Here is a 22,343-nt window from a genome sequence, read left to right as displayed (position 1 = left end):
TTTTTTTATCATTATAAACTTCAGCTTCAAATTCTAACTGCAATGGCCCATAGCATTGTAACCAAAGTGCTATCAGTTTCAGTGGAAGTGGCTTAAATGGGTATTTAGTTTAAAAAAATCAAAACAAAACAAAGAAAACCCACCTTTTTTTTTTTTTTTTTTTTTTTTAAAGATTTTCCCCCCCCGATACTTCAATAACTGGGGATTTGTTTACTATGCACTACGCATTTTGCTCAGGGTTCAGCCAATTCCATTTCCCAGAGTCTTTCTTCCCCCCACCCACCCCGGGAGATGTTTCCTTAGGAGACACTGGAACAACGAATACTCGGGGAGCCCATTTGTGTGAGGACCTTGTCTAGCCACTGCAAAGGACCATTAAGATGCAGTTCAATCCAGCAGGGAGTACTGGTCACAGTCTGCCGCCTACAAGAAAGAAGGGGTTGGGGGGGGAGAAAAGAAAAAAAAAAAACACACCATGAATGTGACTTACAAAACTTTACAAATGTGAAAAGGTTTTACAGCTACTGAAGCATTCTTTCCTGCTTAGACAATAGTCTTGTATGTGGGGCGAAAGGAATGTCTCTCTCCTCTATAACATGCTTTTGGCCTGTGCTACCAACTTCTTTTAAAAACCCTACCTTTCCTCTTTCTATTGCTTATGATCCCAAAGGAGCAACTCGCTATATTACCTATTTACTACTCAGGTCCCTGAAAACAGGCAGCATCTGATTCCCTGAAGAGAAAGGAAGGTGTTTATGTAAGCAAAATCCTTCAGTTTTATTTTGCAGACCTTGCCTCTCCTAATTAGATAGCAAGGTAAGCAGTTTACCAAGTATGTTAAATTTCTTTGTGTATAAGACCAGGATATTATCTTTTCACCGTACCCTTAGGTGTTAGCAGGATGTGGAATTGATGGAGAGAGATCACCACTCAGCCATTCAGACTCCCTCCTGCAGCCCCGCGGAGCCCTCTCCCCTTGTGCGGCCCGAGCTGCCGCTGAGCATCCTTTTCGCACAGCTTGGGAGGATGCGCTGGAGGTTTGAACCCTATGCTACGCATGCTGTGCACGGGGCACTCCAACCGACTGGTGTTTGATCAGCTGCCTCAAAAGAAGCAGAAATGCCGCAGAGTGTAAAAAGTTGCAAAACCTATCAGAAAAGCAGAAACATGGTATTAAACCATGTGTTTTAAAATCCCTCAAGAGTTGGCGGCTGTGGCCAGAGAGCAGAGGGGGATGCCTTGCTGGGTCAGCGCACACCATGCTTCTACTTTCTCCTGCCACAAAGCACCTTCCCCCTCTCCTATCTGCCTCTCTGTTCTCCTCCCTGAGGCCAGACCCACGGAGTGTCTCCGGATCATAAAGCAGGAAGAGATGGGGCGGAAAGGATGGGAAGGGAGGCCAGGGGACAGGGCAAGGGGCTCCCCCTCCTGTGCTGAGGGATGGTCTAAGTCTTGTTCCAGGCAGAGAGGCAGGGACAGCTGCTGTGGAGGATTACGAAAAGAGAGAAATAGCCTGGAAACAGCCTTGTTTTACACCCTCATTTCCCACAGAAGCTGTCCTTGGAATGTGTTTGTGGGAAGGAGAAGCCAAAGTCCGTGGGGCCCAGGGAGAAACTGCTTCTGAAAAGGGGACCCTCTGCTCTGTGGGGCTGCCCTGCGCTCCCACTGCCGTCCCTGCCCCTTCACGGCAGGGTAGAGGAGCGGGGCTCTGGGGTATGGCTCTGCAAAGCTTTGGCCAAGGGCTGTAACACCTTCTGTTGATGAATCTGTATCTCTCATCCTCTGAACTGAAAATGGAAGCAGCTCCCTGAAGGCACCCCACCCATTCCCAGCTCAGGCGCGGCTGACCGGAGCTGGCAGGCCAGGCGATGCCCCAGGAGTGGGTGTAGGGGCAGGGCTTGTCCTACACAGAGACTCAATGGTGTCTGGCATTAAAGGGTGTTCCGTGAGCTGTTTGGGCAGGAGGACTGCAGCACAGGGTGAGCAAAGCACCTCTCTCGCTCTGTCAGCTTCAGTGATGCATACTAACCTCTCAGGTCCCAGGAAAAAATAGTCTGCCTTAACTTAAGACAGAGCATTCCCCTTTGCTGCCTGAAACCAGCCTAACACTGAGCAACAACTGTCCTGGCAACACTGTACAGAAACCCACTAGCCGTGGGGCTGCCGCACTTCTGCCCTCTGCAAGTCTATCACAGCAAACTTCATTCTACCTTCCACACAGATGACCAACACATTGGCTCCAGCCTTTCAGAAAGGCAAACCCTCAAAGCTCCCCATGCCTTCACAGCTTGCTCCACCGGGCTCTTGCTCAACAGAGGAGAACCTCTGTATCACAGGCTGCTTATGCAATTGGCTTCTCCCCCCTTCCCTCCACCAAATCCCTGGCACACAAGAGCACTAAACACCCCACCAATGAGACTGTTCAGCTGGATAAGAAGATGAACCAGAAATCACTGGAACAGTACTCTGGATGCAGCTCCCACAGTAACGTTTTCATATATGAATCAGTTCAACAAATAAACGTGCTCTGACAAAGGCAATCAGATGTAGTATTTTGTGGCAAGGAAATGAAGGAGCAAGAGAGCAGCTTCGGCATGGTCAGCGTGAGCGTAGGGTTTCACTGACTACAATACTCTAATGAGATAGTTGACTTTCCGTAAGTCATGCTCATCTGGATTTCATTACGAGCCGTGGCTGCGAGCCAGGGCTGAAATGCTCTGGCCTGGGTGCAGGACAATTTCAAAACAAAATGGACTCCAAACATCTGGAGAAACGAAGAAAGTGGGAGAGTAACGTGCAGGGCCCCGGCTCCAGCTGATACAACGGCATCTCCCCCGTCTGCTGCAGGCAGCTGTGCAAGGGGAGCATCGGCAGACAGCCTTGCTGCTCCGGGAGGCAGGGACTGCCCCCGGGTTTTCAAATAAGGCCACAGATTTAAAGGGTACACAGTCAAGTAAGTATTTCAAAATCACATTTGGCTTAAATCCTTGCCAGTTTTCTCTCTCATAAAATGACATTCATTTTCCGACGAATTTCGGCTCTCCTACTTGTACTATTAAACACTGATTTCACTCCCTTTGCTACTTAGGGACGTTTGCTTGGTAGTGCAGCGGAGCGACAGCAACGCAAGCTGTGGAGTGCTCCGTCCCTCGCACTGTCTCCACCGTCCCCATGTTGTCAGAATAACCACATCATCGATCCCAGACATCAGACCCTACTGCATCTCCTTTTTTACCTTCAATATTCAATGGGAAAAATAGTAACCCTGTTTCTCCCACTGCCTCCGGTCACTTTTAAGGAACTGCCCTATGACAAGCACTAAGAAGAGGATGAGGAAATTTAACGATAATTTTGCAGCAACTCTAACAGTTCTTCCAAATGTAAATTTTCAAGCCGACCTGCTTTTATTTCAATCCTGTTAGTCCCTGATAAAAGAAGCATCAAACCCAACCCATATCTATTAGGAAGCACTCGCACTGATCCTGTCCTGATAACAGCGTAGTCATAAAACACTCAAACTATCAAATATGCATCTAACTTCAAGAAAAAAAAATGTAATAGTTCCTACACAGGCCATCTGGATTTATCTAATGTGCTTCAGGCAAAGCTTTTGGTTTGTACAACGCTGTGACCAAATGCACTTGGTCTTCCACGTATATCCCATGACGTATGTTTTACACAAATAGGATGGAAAAAACAAGAGACAAGATCAACACGTTCTCAACAACTACAACCTATCCACCTTAGTGGAGATACACTGTGCTAATTCCCCCCATCTTAAAAGCTGAGTAAAGAAGCTTTGCAGAACACTATCCTAGGCTGTGAAACAGGGGAGTGGCAATGGCAAGTACAAGCGTACCGCAAAGTTTCACTCAAAGGGCCTGACCTGTATTCTGCTCCCCATCCCTTGACAAAGCTCATTCGAATTGTGCACATTCTGGTCAGCTGATACACAGCTTCGAAGCCCTGATTTACAGACTGAGCCAAGAGAGCGGCGAATTCCTGGTTGTTAAAAATCTTCAAGTTACATCCTGTGAAAAAAGAACATGACAAGAACAAGGCATTAGCTTAACTAGATTAAGAAATCCGTTTCTTCCTGAGGATGGAAAGAAACTTAACGCTGCTTTCCCATGTCCTCAGACCATGTGATACTATACACAGATTGTTTAAACACAGCATTTCAGAAAAGGAATCAAGGTTGCCACATTTCCACAGCTCATATGCTGAAAAGGAAGAAACGCATGTTATGATGAATGCTGCTGCCCACAGAGCAGATTGTGATCTACAAGAACAGACTCGAGATCCTCATGTGGAACCTCCTTCTATCTCCTTCACAATCATTTCCCTCATATTGTAATTTAAAAGCCTAACTATGACCATAACACTTAACGATGGCAATCACTATGGGGCCTGAAAGAAAGGAATGCACAGGCTAAAAATAGGAACTCATTGGTGTTGGATTTACATGGTGTCTATCAGCAGAAGTAATGGAGAAGTCGTGAAGTGAAACCGCTCTGGCAAGCCAGAAACCAGTTATCAGGGTTAAAAAGGCTGGTAGCAGAGCTGCTGCTGCTGTAATTGTCTCTTAAATGTAACTGTCACGCACCAAAGGATCTTCCTTTAAAACTGAAGCTTTTCCCCAATAGTTAGTCCCGGCTAAAAGACTGAGAACAACTTGTTCAACTGGTTTTAGGTGACGAAGGTGAAATATAACAACATCCTTCATAGTTTAAACAAATAAACAAACAAATACACAACTCTTAAAAAAAAGTGTTGCTATGCTTGCTTTCTCCCAGATAACCATAAACAAGTTAAACTCTGAAACCTGGCACACAACTAATGCTCACTTGGGATTACATATGGGCCAAGTGAAAAACAACCATTTGGACTGTGATGAATTGTATTTTTCTAAAATCACTTCTGAGCCTACTCTCTTGGGCTGGACTCGTACTGTCATCTGTTTTGGGTCGAACTGCATATAGCAAAGCGCAACCGCATGCAACAGCTCAGCAGCTGCAGAAACAACTACCCATTTTTGTGACCGTAAAAGAGCGCAGCCCAAGAGCCATGTATCCTGCAGAGAGTTTGAAGGGAAGCTGTGTCAGGCATATTGCAGTCTAAGTGCAGTCTAAGGGGGGAAAATAAGAAGGGTGAGAGCATCAGGGCCAGGCTGAGCACAGAGGAAGAGCTACGGTAAAGAAAGCCAAAAAACTTCATCAGGATCAGACTGCCAAGCTGTTCAGGCTTTAGGACTGGATGGGAACAGGTCTCTCAAGAACTGTGCCTGGGAGGAGCGGGTATGACTTGATCCTGGCAGCAAGGGAATGAAGAAACTGCTTCAAACCCAGCAAAGATTTGAAGACGAGTCTGAGAAAGCGGCCAAAGACTGTGGCAAAAGTGGGGAGAGCTGGAGTCCAAAAACTGTGCCTTAGATGAATCTACAGCGGAAATGTGGGTTGTTTATGTCTTCAGTTGTTGACTCGAGCCGGGGTGGACTCTTGTGATGTGGCTAGAGAATTAAGTCATGTTTGCAACACTGGCAGCTGCTTCCTAAGCATCTGAGAAAGGAAACCCGTTAAGATGGGCCACAGCTTGCGGTGTATGGATCTCTTCTCAAAAGAAAGACAAGCTTTATTCAAATATTTCTAAACAAAAAAGTTCGGTTTTTAAATATATACATACTTTTAACTGTAAAAAAATTAGCTTTTGTAAGCCTAGCTAAATAGCTAAATTCCCTTTTGAATGGCATCCTTTCATCCTAGCTCTTTTGCATGTTACCTAACAAAAAAGTGCTTTCTTCCTAGATAGATGCAATAAATTCTCTTGTACTCTTTCAGCATACTTTAGACATACATTTGCTGTAACCAGACCAAGAAGGTGCCTGCAAATGCGATTTCCCTAGAATAAAACTAATTCACAAAGGGCGGAGGAAGTTTTAATACAGAACAGAAAGAAGTAATTTAAATCTATTAGGGGTGAATCTAAATTAAGAAAAATGTCTTACGGTATATTCTTTTACTTAGAGGTACAAACACAATTATAAACATGACTATCAGATAATTACAATACAATAATGGACTGATAAAACTCTGCACGGAACAAGTGGCAGATTCTGCTCTTAGTTCTGCTTAGATCCTGAAGTACTGTTTCTTCCTACTTGTATGAGTGTAGCACAAACAATTATTGGAGCATACGTAGTAGCCTCCTTTATCAGTCCCTTCGTCCTATAGGCTATTAAAAAAGCCCTGCTCAAGTTGTCAAGTTGCTTATAATAGGGTTCAAGTTCCTGATTATTGTCAAGAACGGAGGTCAGCAAATCCACGCCTACCTTGACGAAGAGCTGGCTTTCCATAGCAAGTCCCCGTTCACGAAAGGTGAAGGCTGTGTAGGGTCACAGATAGGGCACACTTCCTTACCTGGTGGAATCTTGCAAACTGTTGCTGGGTGCCAGCCGTAGCGTTGGTTGCAGTTGGGAGACTGGACAAAAATGGCACTGTCGCTAAGGCACTCGGCAAACACCTCGCCGCCAATGTAGTAGAGTCTCACTCCTCTTCCTAGGAAACACATGGCAAAGTTTTGGTTTAGCTTAGAACATTCATCTGCAAAATCTGCAAGAAGAGCCGGTAGAGATGTAGACAACCTCTGCATGAGACAGCTCTCAGAAAGCAGCTAAACTATGAATGATGGAAAATGAAAACCACCTCTTTTGGCCCCCTGGGTAATCCCACTAGGGAGCAATAAATTTGCTCTGTGAGCGAGCTAAGCCGAGGAAGGCAGGAGGACCAATTTCTAAAGTCAGAATTGCACTCTCCAGCCCCATTGTCAATCACAGCCTGGACTGCATAAATTTACCACCTCACAGCCTGCTTACTCCAAATAATACAGGTCTCTGATATTTTCCATATGAATGTTCTATCAGTTAACATATGGTTTTCAACCTTTTCTGAAAGTCATCACAGCTGGATACAACCGTTTTTTTACTTAGTGATTTGGAATTAAATTATACAATGTTTTCAAATCATAGCCTTTTGCTTGAGATTATATTGTATACAAAGACAAACATACATTTCCCATAGGAGTTTACACAAATTATTAAAATCTCAGTTAATAAAGAAACAAATTTCAGGAATACATCTTTTTTGCTCATTTGCTGTGGTCTTACATTTCTATTTACTTGCATTCTTCCACTGAGCGTAAGGAACCTGCTGAATTTAAAGACTGCTTTCTGAATCTTGGTGTGGTTTTTGGGTTGGGTTTTTTTGGTGCTAGAAATCATATTAGAAACAAGTAAGGAAAGATCCTCCTGTATGAAAGTTTACTGCTCAGGAAAGGGCATAAAGGGCAGCAAAATCAGGACAAAAAGCAGGTTCATTTTTGATAGAAGTCAGGAGAAAACATAGCAAAGCATAAGCAATTTTGCCTTTTATTAAAATTGCATAAATCTGGGACATTCTATTTAGCTCAAGTTTAACTGAAAAGAAAATTGAATGTTACCTTGCAGTATAAGCAGGAAAAGTGGAATTGAGATGAAAATCAAGGAACTAAGTTTCCATTCATAAAAGAAGTCAGTTAGAAAATAAAATAAAATCGTCCAGGAAGGAAAAGGAATACACAAGATTATCACTAACATCCATCCAAATACAGAAGAGCGCATGTAAAAGTTTAAATTCTGTCTCTGTTACATGCAGCAATTTTAGTGTTCCTCAGGGCATTTTTTTATTATACGTCCATGAAAAAGTACAATTAGTATTCCTTTATGGAAGATTAGCCTGCTAAAACACCATGGATATTCAAACACGGCAGTGTCCTAAAACTGACCAAGCTGCATGCCGACTAGCTAAATAAAAAACTTTACATGCAGGTCTCCACCTTCCACCTTGAAAGACGCTAAAACAAGGAAATCGAAATTACCAATGTGTCGTCTTGTGAGTTCCACTGCCGCATTTCTGTTCACGTTAGACAGTAAACCAAGGCAGAAGCGTTCGGAATTAGATGGGTCAGTGAAACCATCCACGGTCATAGAGGGCTGAGAGGCATGGAAAGTCTCTCCCACTCGCTGGTTGAGTTCATAGTAGGATATCGAGCACCAGAAAGCTGGCTCGCAGTAGGTAACAGGCTGCAGATCTGCACAAAATAAAAAGCAAAATGAATCACAGGCCCTCAGGAGGGGAAGGAGGGGGATGAAAAAAAGCGACCGTTCTGAAATATTGTTCTGCTTCATTCCTTGGGCTCACTTTAACCACCAAACTTTAATTACTTGACAGATTTTAATGGACCACAGCTAGAAAGTTACATCACCCCTGAAGCTTTTGGCACACGGAACAATCACAAATAGTCAAAGATATTAGTCACTTAGCCAGTGGGGTATCACTGAACTACCTTCATACTTGGAGAAAATTTAAAAAATAAACTTTACTATGAAATGTGGGATCACCTTTAGGTAGCCAGTACCCGAAAAAGAGAAAAGGAGAAAAAAAGGAAGAAACAGAAAACCTTAGAAAGATCAGACCACAAACCTGCTTTCAATAACACAGGTCTCCAGAACCCTCATTCTGTGCACTTACACCGAGTAGCCAGCAAGTCCAACTTTCGTCCTTGCTGACTCTGTTATGATCCCTCTGGCACTGATGAAACCAGTAGAGTTGCCTGCAATATGCACCGAATTGTACGTAATACTGGCATCAAAGTGATTTAAAAATTAGATCCTTTCCATTTGATCTCAAATTTTCAAAAGAAAATCCCCAGTAGATGATGACACATCTCTTTTATTGGGGTTATGGTTTGACTCAGCCTGTGGACCGAATCGGAAGGACCCAAGTTCATGAGCAGACTGAGCCTGAGGCAGGCTCAGGAAGACAATACTTCATACGCATGAAAGGTGGGACATGGAAATGACATGAATGATTTAATTGCTCCCACTGAAGCCAATGAGATTTCAGCAGAGGAAGGCTCAAGTCAGATATTCTTGGAAATACTGCACTAGATGGTGCCCAGTCCTGCTGTAAGCCAACAATCTGCTGAGCAGAGGAAGTGGAAAGCAGACTAAGCTAATTGATAAGTGCTCTATTCTCCCCATTCAATGCAAGAAATAAAAGCAAGTGAAGAATTCCCTCCAGTCCTCCCCCCCCAATTTATCACTTCATCCCCGTTCTAATGGTGCTTAAAAGCGGAACAGAACAGCTTCCCATCTGGCCAAAGAGTTAACATCAAGCAGCAAAAACCAGCTTTTTCCATAGGTTTTCCCATCTGTTGCTCCTGGGGCTTAAGAGATCAGCTCCAAAAAATCAAAGACAGGTTTTTACCATCCCAGCCTCCTCTCACACTGAAGATTGTCTCTACAGAGGTTTGAGAGTCATTTATCATCTGGTACCTGCTGTTACTCTGTAACTTCTAAAAACAGGTTGAAGCAGCCTGGCTTCAGCCAAAAGATGTGCTGGTTTCCTCTCCATTACTGTACGAGTTCCCAAAGTAGCTAATAATCAGAAAAAAACTTTGGTTTCTGCTTTGTTACAGGTTTTGCTGACAGCAAATAAGGAATTGAATAGAAGTGCATCTGGGGAACTCTAATCCTTAGCAGATCTTCAAAGTCTGTGAATTTTGGAGCTCATACCTATTCCCAGCTTCTTTCACAGTCTCTCTCTTCCCTTAATTATATCATCTGAAAGAAAAATGCTCTAATCACAAGCAAAGCCCAATGTTCCCACTCTCCTCCACGCATTACACCCACAAAAGAAAAAGCATACCTTCATCTTATGGAAAAGGACATAATGCTCAAAGCGAAAGCTCACCGAAGGCAGCGCAGTAGAACAGGGGTTGCTACATCAATTGAAGAGATCTGGTAAGCACACCTGCCATTTCTTCACATTTTAAACAATTTTATAGCTTAAAGCAAGGCCCTCTCCTGACATGCACAGATGATACTGAAGACATCCAGGAGTCACACAAGTTTACTGTCTCTGCTTTTTTCTCTTATATGACATATTTGGTTGGGAAACTGCCACATCAGGCATATTTCTCCAATACCAGCCTTGTTTCATCAATTAACAGTTGTGGCCTACAGCAATAATCTGTACAAATCCTAACTGACTCTGGGCTTCACATGACTCCAGTGCAATTTGTACAGAGGTACAGTAAATACCCGCACTAATCAGTCTCTTAAGGTGTGTCCACCCACTTAAGAAAACAGATTGTGTTCCACATGACTGTGCTCTCATTCCACAGCAAGTACCTTTCTAATTGAAAGGCTGCTCAGCTCCAGAAAAAACAAATCAACTTTTGTTGATCCTTAAGTCATGTCCTCACATTGGTACTATTCAAGTTATAAAAACACCGAAGCCTGTATTGCTCCTATGGTTTTGTGGTCCTTTTCTTCAGAAACCACCTCCGCTTGGTTGTGACTCAAGGGAACTGTGGATTCCCCACTGAAGAATGCATGGAAATTTTATTTCCAGCTTATTCGCAACTTGAGGAAAGACACAAACCAACAAATCCCATTTTGGAGAAAAACCTGTCTCTAAAAAATGCAACCAAGCTTTTAATGATGCTGCCTTCTCCTGTGATTTGTGGTCTCAGGCTTCGGCGTACGCCGTCGTGGGATGGGCGAGTTACCTCTTGTGTTAGAGCTGTCCTGAATATTAATTTTAAATTTATAGATTTACTGTTTGGGGAAAAGTAAGAGAATGTAGCTCTGCTAAAGCCAAGGAATCCTGAGGGAGAACACAATCAACTAAAACACGATGCATTAAAACCAAGCAAATCCCGCCTAAATCGTTGCTGTACAATTTCAATCCTGACTCACTACAGCTTTGCTTTCACAGGTGTCCACTGAGTATTGGGATGCTACCCATATTGCATCCTTCCTACGAGATGAAAGTACTATCTGTTCAGCTGCGGAGGAAAAAAATCTACTGGCTGCTTTGCACACTCTACAATGTGTGCTCTAAGCATAAAAGCGGTTGTTATCCTAGTTTCAGTTAATGCGTCTGATACACAATGTATATCGGAAGTTACTGATACACGTTATTCAACTGTATTAGTTGCAGCCACATTAATTCTAACTCCCTCCTCAGAAACGGAACGATAAGGAGGTGTGCGCACTCCCTTCCCCTCTGTACTTTGAGAAGGGCTGTCTTTTCACCGCTTTGGGAAACAGCGTTTCAAGACGGAGAGTAACAGAGGCTTATGTTACTGATGGATTTGACCACATTTCGCTCACAGCTTTTGCGTCAAGTCTTTTGCGGAGCAAACACTGACAATGGATTTCCTGTACACCAAGGGACTGCCTCACTCCAAAACAACAATACACATGCAACCTCAGGCCTGGCCCTCGGCCAGCGTAAACTCCCTGACTTCATTCCGAATGTCCACATAATGCTGGCAACTCTGCTTTCATTTGGTTGTTTTCTGTAGTTTCTCCAGTTCATTCTTCAGTAATGCAGAAGAGATCATTAGATATCTATAACTTCCATTTAAAGCTTATGTTTGACAACTGAAAATTTGACAACTGAGAGTTTGGACCCAAACTAGAGTGCTACCAAATCAAACGCACAAGCTGAAAGGAGAAAAAAAAAAAATCCCAGTATGTTACCTTGCAACATGTTTGTGCCTCTAAATGGAAAGAAGAAACTCCCTAAGTTCCTTCAACCCCATATTACAGTATCACAGCTTTATGCCGAAATACATACATTGCACCTCAAACAAACCTTGCTTCTATTGTCCTAGTTAGTTTGCCTCATGCTAGTTTATTGCCTTTGTAATTCTCTGGAATATGGCCACAGGATTTAAGTCCAAAGTTCAGCTTACACAAAGTAAACTGTCTTAAAAGCTTCAGGTAGTTCTGGTCAAATAAACGGACATCAATACCGTGACATTATTTTCTTAATGGCAAAACTGCAAAACCCCACCTCACTCTGCTGCCGAGAGCTTGCTGCTAATTTTCCTCATTGCACACTGTTGTGTTTTTTAAATTTCTATTCAATTTTCTGAACAAACACACAGAGAAAGCCTGATTAAACTTCCGCAGATCAAAGTACAGCTCTAGACACTGGTGTGTTCTGCTTATCCACAGAATTACATAGCACAGCAAAAGCAGGAGCACTGCAGGCCACCAGCCACCAACTAACTTCTGTCTAACCGGAGAGAGAACCTGCAAAGCCGAGAAAAAGTTCGGCTCTCACAGACTGTGCAATCCCCTTCCAAGCTGCAGAGACGGTCAGGCTGAAGGTCTGATGGGCTGCAGGTGTTTTCACCTACACTGCTGCTATAAGCAGCTCCTTACTTTAGATGTGCCATCTACAAGGTACAGATGATGACAATTTTGTCATTTGACAGTTGTTAGAGGAGTTGCTCATCTACATGCCATTTCATTTATTATTTTGTAGCTTCTTCACATGCAAAAATTTACGGTAAAATTTTTAAAAGAGACAAGAAGTTCTTAATTTGTGGAAGCTCTTGCCTAAGAGCAATAAATACTTGGTTCGCAAAACTTAAAGGTATCTTTTAATGGTAAGTTAAAATGCTTTGCTAATGTCTGCTCCTTAAGACTACAAAGGGATTCCTTGCGGTTAACCAGCTTCACCTGCTCCTACTTAGTTTTTGTCACCAGGCAGGACATTAGACATCTGACAGGCCCATTGGCTGAGCAGCATGTGTTAATAACCAGTGTCCTTGTTAGAAAGGATATGCGCTGGGGCCTCTTTCCTAGAAACTCCTTTCTTTCTTATGTAAGGCAGATGCCACAGTCAACTTGCCAGGTTGGTTTTGTTACATGTAATTGGCTTTTTATTTTTAGGTTGAAAAAAAATGCTAGAAATTCTCATCAACTCCGAGGCAGCACACCGGAGCATAATGGATTCAAACAAAAAAAGAAACTAAAAATAAGTGAGCCATGTATTATCTTCTTAGGCTTTAACAGTTAAAGCAAATAAAAATTTAGTGGCACCGTGGCAATATATTCCATGCTTTGGAAAAGAAAAAAAAAAGGCAAAAAAAAGAAGAGAAAAGAAATCCCCCCTTCAACAGCCCCAAGATATCCACAAGTCAGCCAATGACTAACAAATTTTGGAGCAGCGTCAAAGTACCCTGTGCCAGGATTAAAAGCATATGTAAACTTTACGGCTATGATTATTCAAGAGTAATCTCAAGTGGCCTCTGTCTGCTGGCTTAATGAACATTTAGAGAACCGATCCTGCAGCTAGCCAGAGCTATGAGTGCTTTTTATGACAGACCGTTGAGAGCAATTTCAAATAGGGTAAGAGCTCAAACTGATGAAGATCAGACCTTTTATGTCTGTAGGTATGAAAATAAAGGACAGAGCCATTTGAGAAGATAACAGAGGTTCAGAGATAGCCACAAAACCTCTAATAGTATCTCAAAGGTAAAGGCCCTGTTCAACTGCTATTCCTTCTTCAGCTTTCCTCCTATTTACTGTCTACAGGTTATGGATTGAGTCAGTGACATCAGTGGTCTAGCACAGCACTTAGGGCTCGACTATCTTCCTGGTGCCCAGGATGGAATTAGGTGGGGGAAGCTAACGCAAGATCGCAGCGTAACTTGAGCTTGCTTGAAGAAAACCAACTGGCTGGTCAGTCAGAAAAATCCCACAGGGCATCTGTGGTTTGTGCATCTCGCCTACAACATTCCTCCAGGCTTGTTTGAGCACAAGTCCCCACAAACACCCCTGATGCTCTGTGACATCTGCACCTCTCCATACGCTAGCATTCCTGCCCTCTTTCCACTTATTTGGACTCTCCAACTGCACACCAACCAGTTAGCCTCCTCCACTTGGCTCAGCTCAGACCATGCTCAATGTCATACTATAACTTACACATCTGGGCCATCAGTTGTTCCAGTGGTTTAGGGCACTGGGACATGAGGACTCTGGGCTGCTTTACCCCTATGCGGTCTAAGGATGCCCCTCAGGTAGGCTTACCCTGTGGTGTGACACCATCCCAGCACTCGCAGTTTTGTTACGAGTCCCCAGCCACTGCCACCCAAACCCTCAAGGTCATCCCTATCTGTGCTGTGTAACTGCACGCTTGCGCTGCTGGGGACCCGGGTTTGCTCCTGAGCTGGGTTCACCTGAGGATGTAATGCGTTTGCTGCCCTTCAATCAAGCAGATGATTGCCTGAGCTGACAAAGCAGTGCAAGCAAATCTGTTGCTCTGAACCTCAGCCCCCTGTCCACAATATGTGGAGAGCAGTGTTTGCCCAATAATGAATGTAACACCAAGTTAATAAACATAAAAAAAATGCAAGGCACTCTGGTATATTGTAAAAGAGACGAGTAAGCGCTACAAATTTACAAAGTAACTCTCCAGGAGACAAAATTTAACCTCAGTCTGTGTCCTTTAAAAGTGTAAGAACACAAAACCACCAGCAAAACAGACGGACATACTCCTTGCAAACTCATGTCATCAAACAAGTGTATTTTTGCTGCAGTCCTTCACTCATTCTTTCTGGTATTTGTCTGCCAACATTTCTTGGTTTTTTTATTTAACTCTCTGATGTAAGTTCAGATTTCTCTATTTCATATAGAGTTACTATGAACCACTGTTATCACGGTAAAGAGGATTCGCGGAAAGGAACTTCAACAGTGCTCACAACCTCATTAAAAGTGCACAACTTCAAGAAATAACATAATCATTAAAATGCCAGTATCTCGACTGTAATTCCACACCGTTCTCAAGATCACATGCTTACCCAGATTATTGTGTGCTGGAGACATAGGGTTTGGTGATAAGTTTGGAGAACCTGAAAATCAAGACATTATTATTAGTAGCATGGCATCCACACAAGGAAAAACGCTTGCACAAAATCTTCAGTGCTGCCCAGGCTTGTTGGAAGGATAACCCACTTCTCACTTAAGTCTCGTTTTGTGACACCAGCAGCTTCTCTGATGTTGTTTACTCTTTACATGAGCTTCCAAATGCTATTACTTATGATATCAACTTGCTACATCTGCAATACTGCTAAGCATCTTCATAATGCATTCACTTAAGCATAACCCATTAATTTTCAAAACTCATAATGCAGCTGTCTGCTTTACCTTCACTTGCAGTTATCAAAACTCCAGGTACCATCATGATAGCTACAGTCGAACCCAGTTAGCTGGGCATTTGAGAGCTCGATTTTACGTTGCTAGGCACAAAACGTACTCAACTCCTAAGAGCTGAAAACATACCACTTTATATCAACAAATCTTACTGGGTTTGGGACAATGGAGTATTGGAACAAGCTATATAGATCTGACCAAACAACTGTCAGATTTTTATCCCCAATCATTTCAATTTGGTCCAAAATTTCTGTGCATGTATTTCAAATATCTGCACTTGGATATCCAGAGCAATTTCCACAGTCTCTGGATGCCACATGGATGCAGACAGGTGGTACAGCCCATTTTTTCTTTTCCTCTTACACTGAGTTCGGCTGGTTTCTTTAAAATGTGTGGGTTTTTTCTATAAAGAGGGAAGTCCATGACATCTGAAGGAAGGGATATAGCATTTGAACATAAATTGGGTATTTATAGCACCTTCCAGACCAATCCTATTCCAGTCCACTTTCCCAAAAAGCCATACATACATTCCACCTGTCAACCACATTACCAATAATTGTATGCACTAAAATGGTTTGTGTCAATAGGCTTATGTTTGATGCAGACAGACAAACCCACACTGTCTTCCTCCATCTGTATAACTGCAGTGAAAGACTGCAAATCAGTCATGCCTCTTTTAGAATCCCACGTATGCTCTTCGGCTGAAGACATGCACAGAAACAGAGATATCTGTGTGCAGTATTTGCATTAATTAGGTTCTGCATGTCTGTCTTTAGGTAAGTGCCATGTATTTGCATATCCGTCTTGTAAAGCATCCGCCCTTCTAACCAAGGACGTGTTTTTGCTTTTCAAGCAAAAGTTTTACGAATTTGGAATCTGATTCAGTGGTTCTTACTCACAAGCAGTGACTCCACCTTTTCAGTCTCCTGCTTAGTACTGTCTAATGATGGATGTCGGGGAGAACAGGAGCATGCTGTACCCTTCACCAGCAGCTCTAAAACATACAGCCCTGTACTTTACATAGGATGTCAGGCTACATTTGCACTCCTACAGGGATAAAATACCTTAAGCCACCATCTGATCTTCAGTGCCCCAAAGAAAAACTTTAAAAGAGCCTCTGATATGACCTAGAAAGCTGCAGCAAATGGCAAAAGATGGCTTACCTGCATCCATGCTGGGGTTCATCTGGTGGTCACTAGTTTCTCCATCCTCACTCAAATAGCCTGGAGGAGGTGTCTCTAGAAGCATAAAATGATCACACTGTCATTGCAACTGGATGCAAAGTCTGTATTTTTGACACCAAAACCATTTACTTTGTCATTCACAAGGAGCTAAATTTCTCTCTTAGTACTTTTCTTCCTCAAGCTGCTGAAAGGAGGAGCTGGCACAACCAGGATGATAGTCACAGCATATTTGTGAATTACAGAGGACGGGGAAACAAAAAAAATCCGGATTTTCAGTCCCATAAAACTTTAAGCCGTGTAGACAGTTTTCTGTCCACATATTTTTCCTCTCCTGGTGTGCAGCTGCATAGCTTGTCCATGCAAATAAGGTGTAAATTGCTTGTAAAAGAGATACATAAATAGAAGAGCTCAATCCCATCAGAAATTTAAAGAGTTTTACTCAAATTAAAATGGCTGATTTTCATTGAAATCTAAACTTGCTAAGGGAACATTCAGCTTCAGATTTCACAATAAACTGAGTACCTACTACTGAAGGGAAGAGGTGAGTTTAAAGAAAACAAAACAAAACTATAAACAGCACTGTTGTGTGTCTACATTTACAGCTTTCATCTATTTTTGTATAGGTTCCCACTCCTTAGCTTCATATAACGATGGAAAGAAAGACTTCCCAATCATCCAGCTTGGCAAACATAGACACGATTCACTGTGCAATACGACCCTTTTCCCTCCGCTCGCTGTATGGAAGATATACAGTACCTGGAATGTAGTTGCTCTGTGGCTCGATACCTGCTGGGAAGTTAGTGTTCTCTGGAATAGAATGACTATAATCGTCTAACGGCGGGAACTCAGCTGGGATCTCTGTGTGCCGAGGCACCAGCACTGGAGGTAACACTGCACAAATGGAAAGGGAAAAAAAAATAGAACAGCAACGTTAACAGCTTTAAAATAAAATGACTGAAACCCTAGAAAATGAAGAGAAACCAGTTTGGAGTAACACCCTTAAATACATGCAACACCAAAGTCGCTAATTAAGGGACACAATTTGATACTTGCTTCTGAAATAACAGCAGCAGTTAAAGATGCTATTCTTAACATATCTCAGCTGGGGACGGGATACGTGCTTATCTGAACACACCTAGTCTGTCTGCCCCTTCTAAGGCAAAAGAAACAGGTCTTCTTGAAAGACCATTTAAGAGAAGTTACACCACATTATTCAAAAGGAATACATTTCACATAAAATGGAACAGCAAGGTAGGATTAGCATAAACATCCAGACTGGTTCTGCAGATTTGTACTGACACGCAGCAGAACTATCTGCAGTTCCAGATGAAAGTCTCTTTCAGAGGCAGGAGGAGACTTCAGAACAGGAAGTTCAGTTGTGTTGGGAGCTATTCTTAGATCCACTTCAACTTAACAGTAAGTTTATCCTTAATTTAAATACCGACAATTAGGGATGCACAGAACACTGCCGTAGCTCATACTTGTATCTACGATGTGTACGAGTTATTTACGTGCACACAATGCTGCATTAGGAACCTGGCAACAATACAACCTCCTCGACTTGGATTTTATCGATTTAAAATGGTATTTCCCCCCTGAGCGCAGATTCATAAATTATTCTGCTGTGTACAGTAAGAGATTACCATCAATAATAGATACACTTTAGTTTTAAAACCCTACGCCTGCTGCTTTATTCAATTTTCAAATGCATTTATAAAACCCTTATGCTGGTACCGAGAAGCTGAGGTATCCGCACATAGGGCCAGCAGTACCTGGGGTTTCCACTCTTTGGTAATGATAAGGATTCACACAGACTTCATCCTTCTTCATGTTAAAGGCATACTCGCACATCTCCATGGCACGCAGCTCATGGTGGCTATGAAGGTCTGGCCACCGCCACAGCCGGCAGTAGATCACATGGGGAAGACCCTTCCGGTGAGATACCTGCAGCCGGCCATCTAATGATCTGCAGTCAGAACGTAAAGATGATAGCAATTTAGACCAGCATTAATACACGTGTGATACTGACCACATCCCATCAAACGTTACACAGGGGAACCTCACGCGAAGACTGCAGACTTCAGCAGGAGGCTCAAAGCATAGGCTGCCAACTCAGTATCTTGACACAATCCCAAAAGGTGCTAGTCACCAAAACCCGCTGAGACAGTGCTGCAAGGAGGCATTGCAGTCCCAGTCTTCAGGCCAAGAAGTTATCTCTGAAAACTGTAAAATGTTTCGTTTATATAACAGCCCTGCTCTGGATTTATTAGTTTTCTGAAAAGAGGTCAATTTGGAGGCAGAGACAAGAGCTACAGCAAGTAGGAATACATCAATTTAGTGGCACCTCTTAAGCATTTATGTGTGTCCTAACGAACAGGCCATTTGCACAGCTCTCAACGATGTGCATGTAAAGGTATTACATCTTAAAATATGTGCTAATAAAACTGGACTTTTAAAATACAGAGAGACATGAATTTCCATTGTAACAAAATCATCCAAAATTGATATAGATACCTTTTCTTTAAACAGTGTTCACGAACATTACAAACAAGCAAGGCTTCCAGTTTCATTTTTCAAATTGCAGCTTAAAAGCAAAAAATACTTTTTTTCAGCATTGCTTACTTTTGTTTTTACATCTAGCCTGTGTCTCCTCCAACTCATTTTTCACCTAATCCTATCCTTACCCCAGAATAGCCTGTTCCTAGCAAACCTTCCCGGGAAGCAAGACAAGCGTGTTCAAATCGTCTCCAGCAGAAGAAAGAGTTGGAGCAGGGTCTCCTCCATCCTGAATGAGGGCTCCACTCCCTGAGCCACTAAATGGGAACTGCCCCCAAGCACTTTCTTTGAAGTCTAACCCTTCATTTCCCTTGCTTTTCTTAATGACTGAAACGAAACACTTCAAGGGTTTGGTGAAATGAAATATTTCTATTTTTTAATTTGTCAAGGAAAGGGAAGAAAAAAAAAATTGAAATTTTACTCGTAATTATTTCCCTTGGTTCTTTGTGTTGGCAGCCAATCTAGAAAAACAAAACAAAACCAAACCAAAACACACAAACAATTATTCAAACAGTGGTTGTGCTAGTCTTGGCTGCCCTAAGAGAGTTTTCCCAAAAGCTTCTCTGGCAGAGCTTGGTAGCACGCACACCTCTTGTAAACTCTGCTACAACAACGAGGAAGGCAAAACAACTAATTCAAGATATTACTGACAAGCACTTGATTTAAGGGAGCAGGAAAACAAGTCATAACTGTTACGTATGAAGTATATAAGGAGTCTATGCCATCACTAAGGGACTTGCTGGTACAGGTTACAAAACATCTAAAACCTGCAAGTATATTACAGCCCTGAAAAATGCACAACGCCTACAGTTATTATTTATAGTACGTATTTATAGCATGTATTTCTTCATATTGTGCCTGTTATTTATGGTTCACACATTCTCTTCAGACTTCACTCTTCAGACTGCTCTGTGACGGGGTGACCAACCAGCTGAGCAGCTGGCACATTTTCCAAGTGTGTTCTTACGCCAAGCTCCTTCTGAGAAACTGGTCTTCCCGGGTGGAAGACTCACAAGGAGGGCGCCAGTGTCTAGAACTGATCTTCTGTGGAAGGTGGGAATCTTGGTATTGATTTCAATGGGGCCAACACTTAACTTATGTGACCCCAAAACTTGTCAGTTTGGAAAAATTAAAAAAAATAAAAGTACCAAAAGTGTGAAAATATTTGTTAAATTTAACAAAAAAGAAAGTAGGCTGAAACAAGGAACAAAACAGGACTGCTTTTCTCTTCCCCCTTCAAACATCTTTGCCCGCTTGGAAGGATATCTTACATCTAAGCGAGGGTAAAGGAGAAAAAAGAAGACTCAGAGAGATTATTCCAAGTATCCCACAAGAGACACGACTGTGGCAAGCATTTTTACTGTTCCCAGTCACCATCAGCAGCTGGACATCGCAGCAACACTGACAGATTTGGGTTGAGGTTAGCAGCTGAGATGGGGGGACTAACACAAAGTGTGCATGACTTTGGGATTACTTGCAAGGATGAGTCCCTCCCTGCATTTCCCAGGACAGAAAAAACTCTTTATACCTACAACAAACTTCCCACTCAGCTGGAGGGTAAAGTGCACTTCTAGCCATCACCCCAGGGGTCTTGGTAAAAGCTATGAAGTCTTTACAAAAGATGACCCAGTACATCCACATGCCTGACTCGCTCTCTGGATGCAGTGGCCCTCGCCGCCCAGGTTAATGGAGCCCTTCCGCCGACAAAGTTCTTGCAGGAGACAGTGGACAGAGACACCAAGTCACTGTTGTCTGAGCAGTCCCCAAACCCTGAACAGCTTCAGCGGTTATCTAAAACAAAGCCAGCCTAAATGCATAACATAGCTCTCAACCACTAGTATCACAGCTACTCAGTTTTCTCAGCAGAGACTGCACGCTGCGGAAAACGTGTTGTGCTGGCTATCCACCACTGCTCATGGCACGAGGGCTGTCTATAAGGCAGGAGAGATGGACTTCTCTACAATCTTATCTAAAAAGACTTTTTAAAATGACAGAGCCATATGTTTTATTTTCAAATATAATAACCTCCCCTTCTCCCCTCTCCCCCCAATAAGAAGATAAGGTAAAAGAAATTATATTTTCCCAAAGCCCTGGGGACTAATTACATTTTTATGATTGTGAAATCTCTCCTCAGGCTCTCTGTTAAGGGACTTGGGACAAAACAACATCGTCTGCACGTTCTTGGGAAGAACGTGGCTAAGTAACAGGGCAGCTTTATTTCTTTCTGCTGTCCTGCCTCAAGCCTCAAGGAGTATCTTCTCCAAAGCAACAAGTAACTGGTATGGCTGAGATGGGACACAAGATTAGATGGGCAAACACTGTGCTCTACTAAAGGCAGCTTTTTGTGTAGATACAGCACTCCAATTACCGCAGTCAATTGCCACATCTTTATTAGCTAACTGAATGCTCATTCGTAGATGCAAACACTGATTGAGCACGAGAACTGTCCTGAGCACCCAGTCATCTCACTTATAAATGATCCACGCTGCAGCCTTAAGGGCAGCTGTGCCAAGCTACGGGACTAGCACTGCCTTGGTGAGACAGTCTTCCTGCTGTCCAACACATTCCCATCCCCACAGTCCTGCCCTACCTCATCTCCTCCTTTCTTTCGTTGGCTCCTGTCCCCTCAGCATCATACCACAAGCTGGCTCAGGTCTCTAATTTGGCTGAAGACTATCCACTTTTTCATGGGTTAGCAGGCTGTAACATTTCTTGGAGGAAGCTGATGAAAGCCAAAAGCTGGTGCGAGATGAGCTAGTACATACTTTTGTTAGCATGCGTCACAGTTGAGGATGCATTTGACTGGCTCACCATCTCTGGAGTCCACAGCCCTCAGAGGTGACCCAAGCAGGTGTGTCTCTCACAGCCATGTGCAGAGCAATCTGATAATAAACTCCACAGTACACACAGCTTGTACCCTTTCTTGGTCCTGTTCTGAAGCACAGTCTGATCTTCAAGGCTGAAGTATTCCCCAAACCTCCTGAGAGCTCAGCACATCCAGGCTTCATTAAAATTCACAGAATCTAAGCACCAAAATTTCCATTGGGTTACTGAATTGTTCCTCCCTCTTATCTTTTAACCAGCCTGTGTTGAGCAGATCACCCCGTACAACCAACTTGATACATTTATTATCCCATACGACCTAACAGGATTTCTTCTAAAATTACCAAAGTTTTTTTGGCCAACAATTCAGTATTGAATGGTTCTCTTCAAAAGCAGCACCATTTATTTTGGTGGCACACTATGTCTTCAAAGTGTTTCTATACTGCATAGTGGGATTAAATAGCAAAAGCTGTAAAGAGCTCTTCTTTTCACAGCGTTGATGTTTAGACCGAGCAGGCGATGCAGACTCTCACTGCCGGAGGGTGTTCTAGTGCATCTTTCGTAACTAGCACGTATCCTGAACTTGCAAGATAAGAACGAGAAAATACTGCGATCCACAAGCCTGTTTTACTAAGGGAAATATGACGAGATGTAGTTATGACTGCCTGCGAGTGTGAGCGCATGTAGGCTATGAGAGCCTGCAAGATAAAGTAAAAACAAAGCCAGAA

General features: G+C 42.9%; 1 protein-coding gene across 4 annotated transcripts in view; it reads right to left on the bottom strand.

Annotated features, from left to right (window-relative positions):
• Positions 1–214: 214 nt before the first annotated feature.
• Positions 215–22,343, bottom strand: part of SMAD3 (SMAD family member 3) — a 75,233-nt gene continuing 53,104 nt past the window's right edge. The window contains exons 2-9 of one of the 4 annotated variants that reach the window (XM_059823611.1): positions 18,009–18,202; positions 16,988–17,127; positions 16,216–16,288; positions 14,701–14,751; positions 7,912–8,124; positions 6,417–6,554; positions 3,887–4,031; positions 215–423 (exon numbers count right to left, since the gene is read on the bottom strand). In XM_059823611.1, the coding sequence (XP_059679594.1) occupies positions 300–423; positions 3,887–4,031; positions 6,417–6,554; positions 7,912–8,124; positions 14,701–14,751; positions 16,216–16,288; positions 16,988–17,127; positions 18,009–18,202 (1,078 nt within the window). In that variant the 3' untranslated portion in view covers positions 215–299. Of the gene's footprint in view, positions 424–3,886; positions 4,032–6,416; positions 6,555–7,911; positions 8,125–14,700; positions 14,752–16,215; positions 16,291–16,987; positions 17,128–18,008; positions 18,203–22,343 lie in introns of all 4 variants that reach the window. The other 3 variants (XM_059823610.1, XM_059823613.1, XM_059823612.1) reach the window with 3 other exon arrangements.

The sequence above is a fragment of the Gavia stellata genome, chromosome 13 (genome assembly GCF_030936135.1).
Source record: "Gavia stellata isolate bGavSte3 chromosome 13, bGavSte3.hap2, whole genome shotgun sequence".
NCBI classification, from domain to species: domain Eukaryota; kingdom Metazoa; phylum Chordata; class Aves; order Gaviiformes; family Gaviidae; genus Gavia; species Gavia stellata.
The sequence above is the reverse complement of the archived record's forward strand: the minus strand, read 5'-3'. Positions and strand labels throughout refer to the sequence as shown.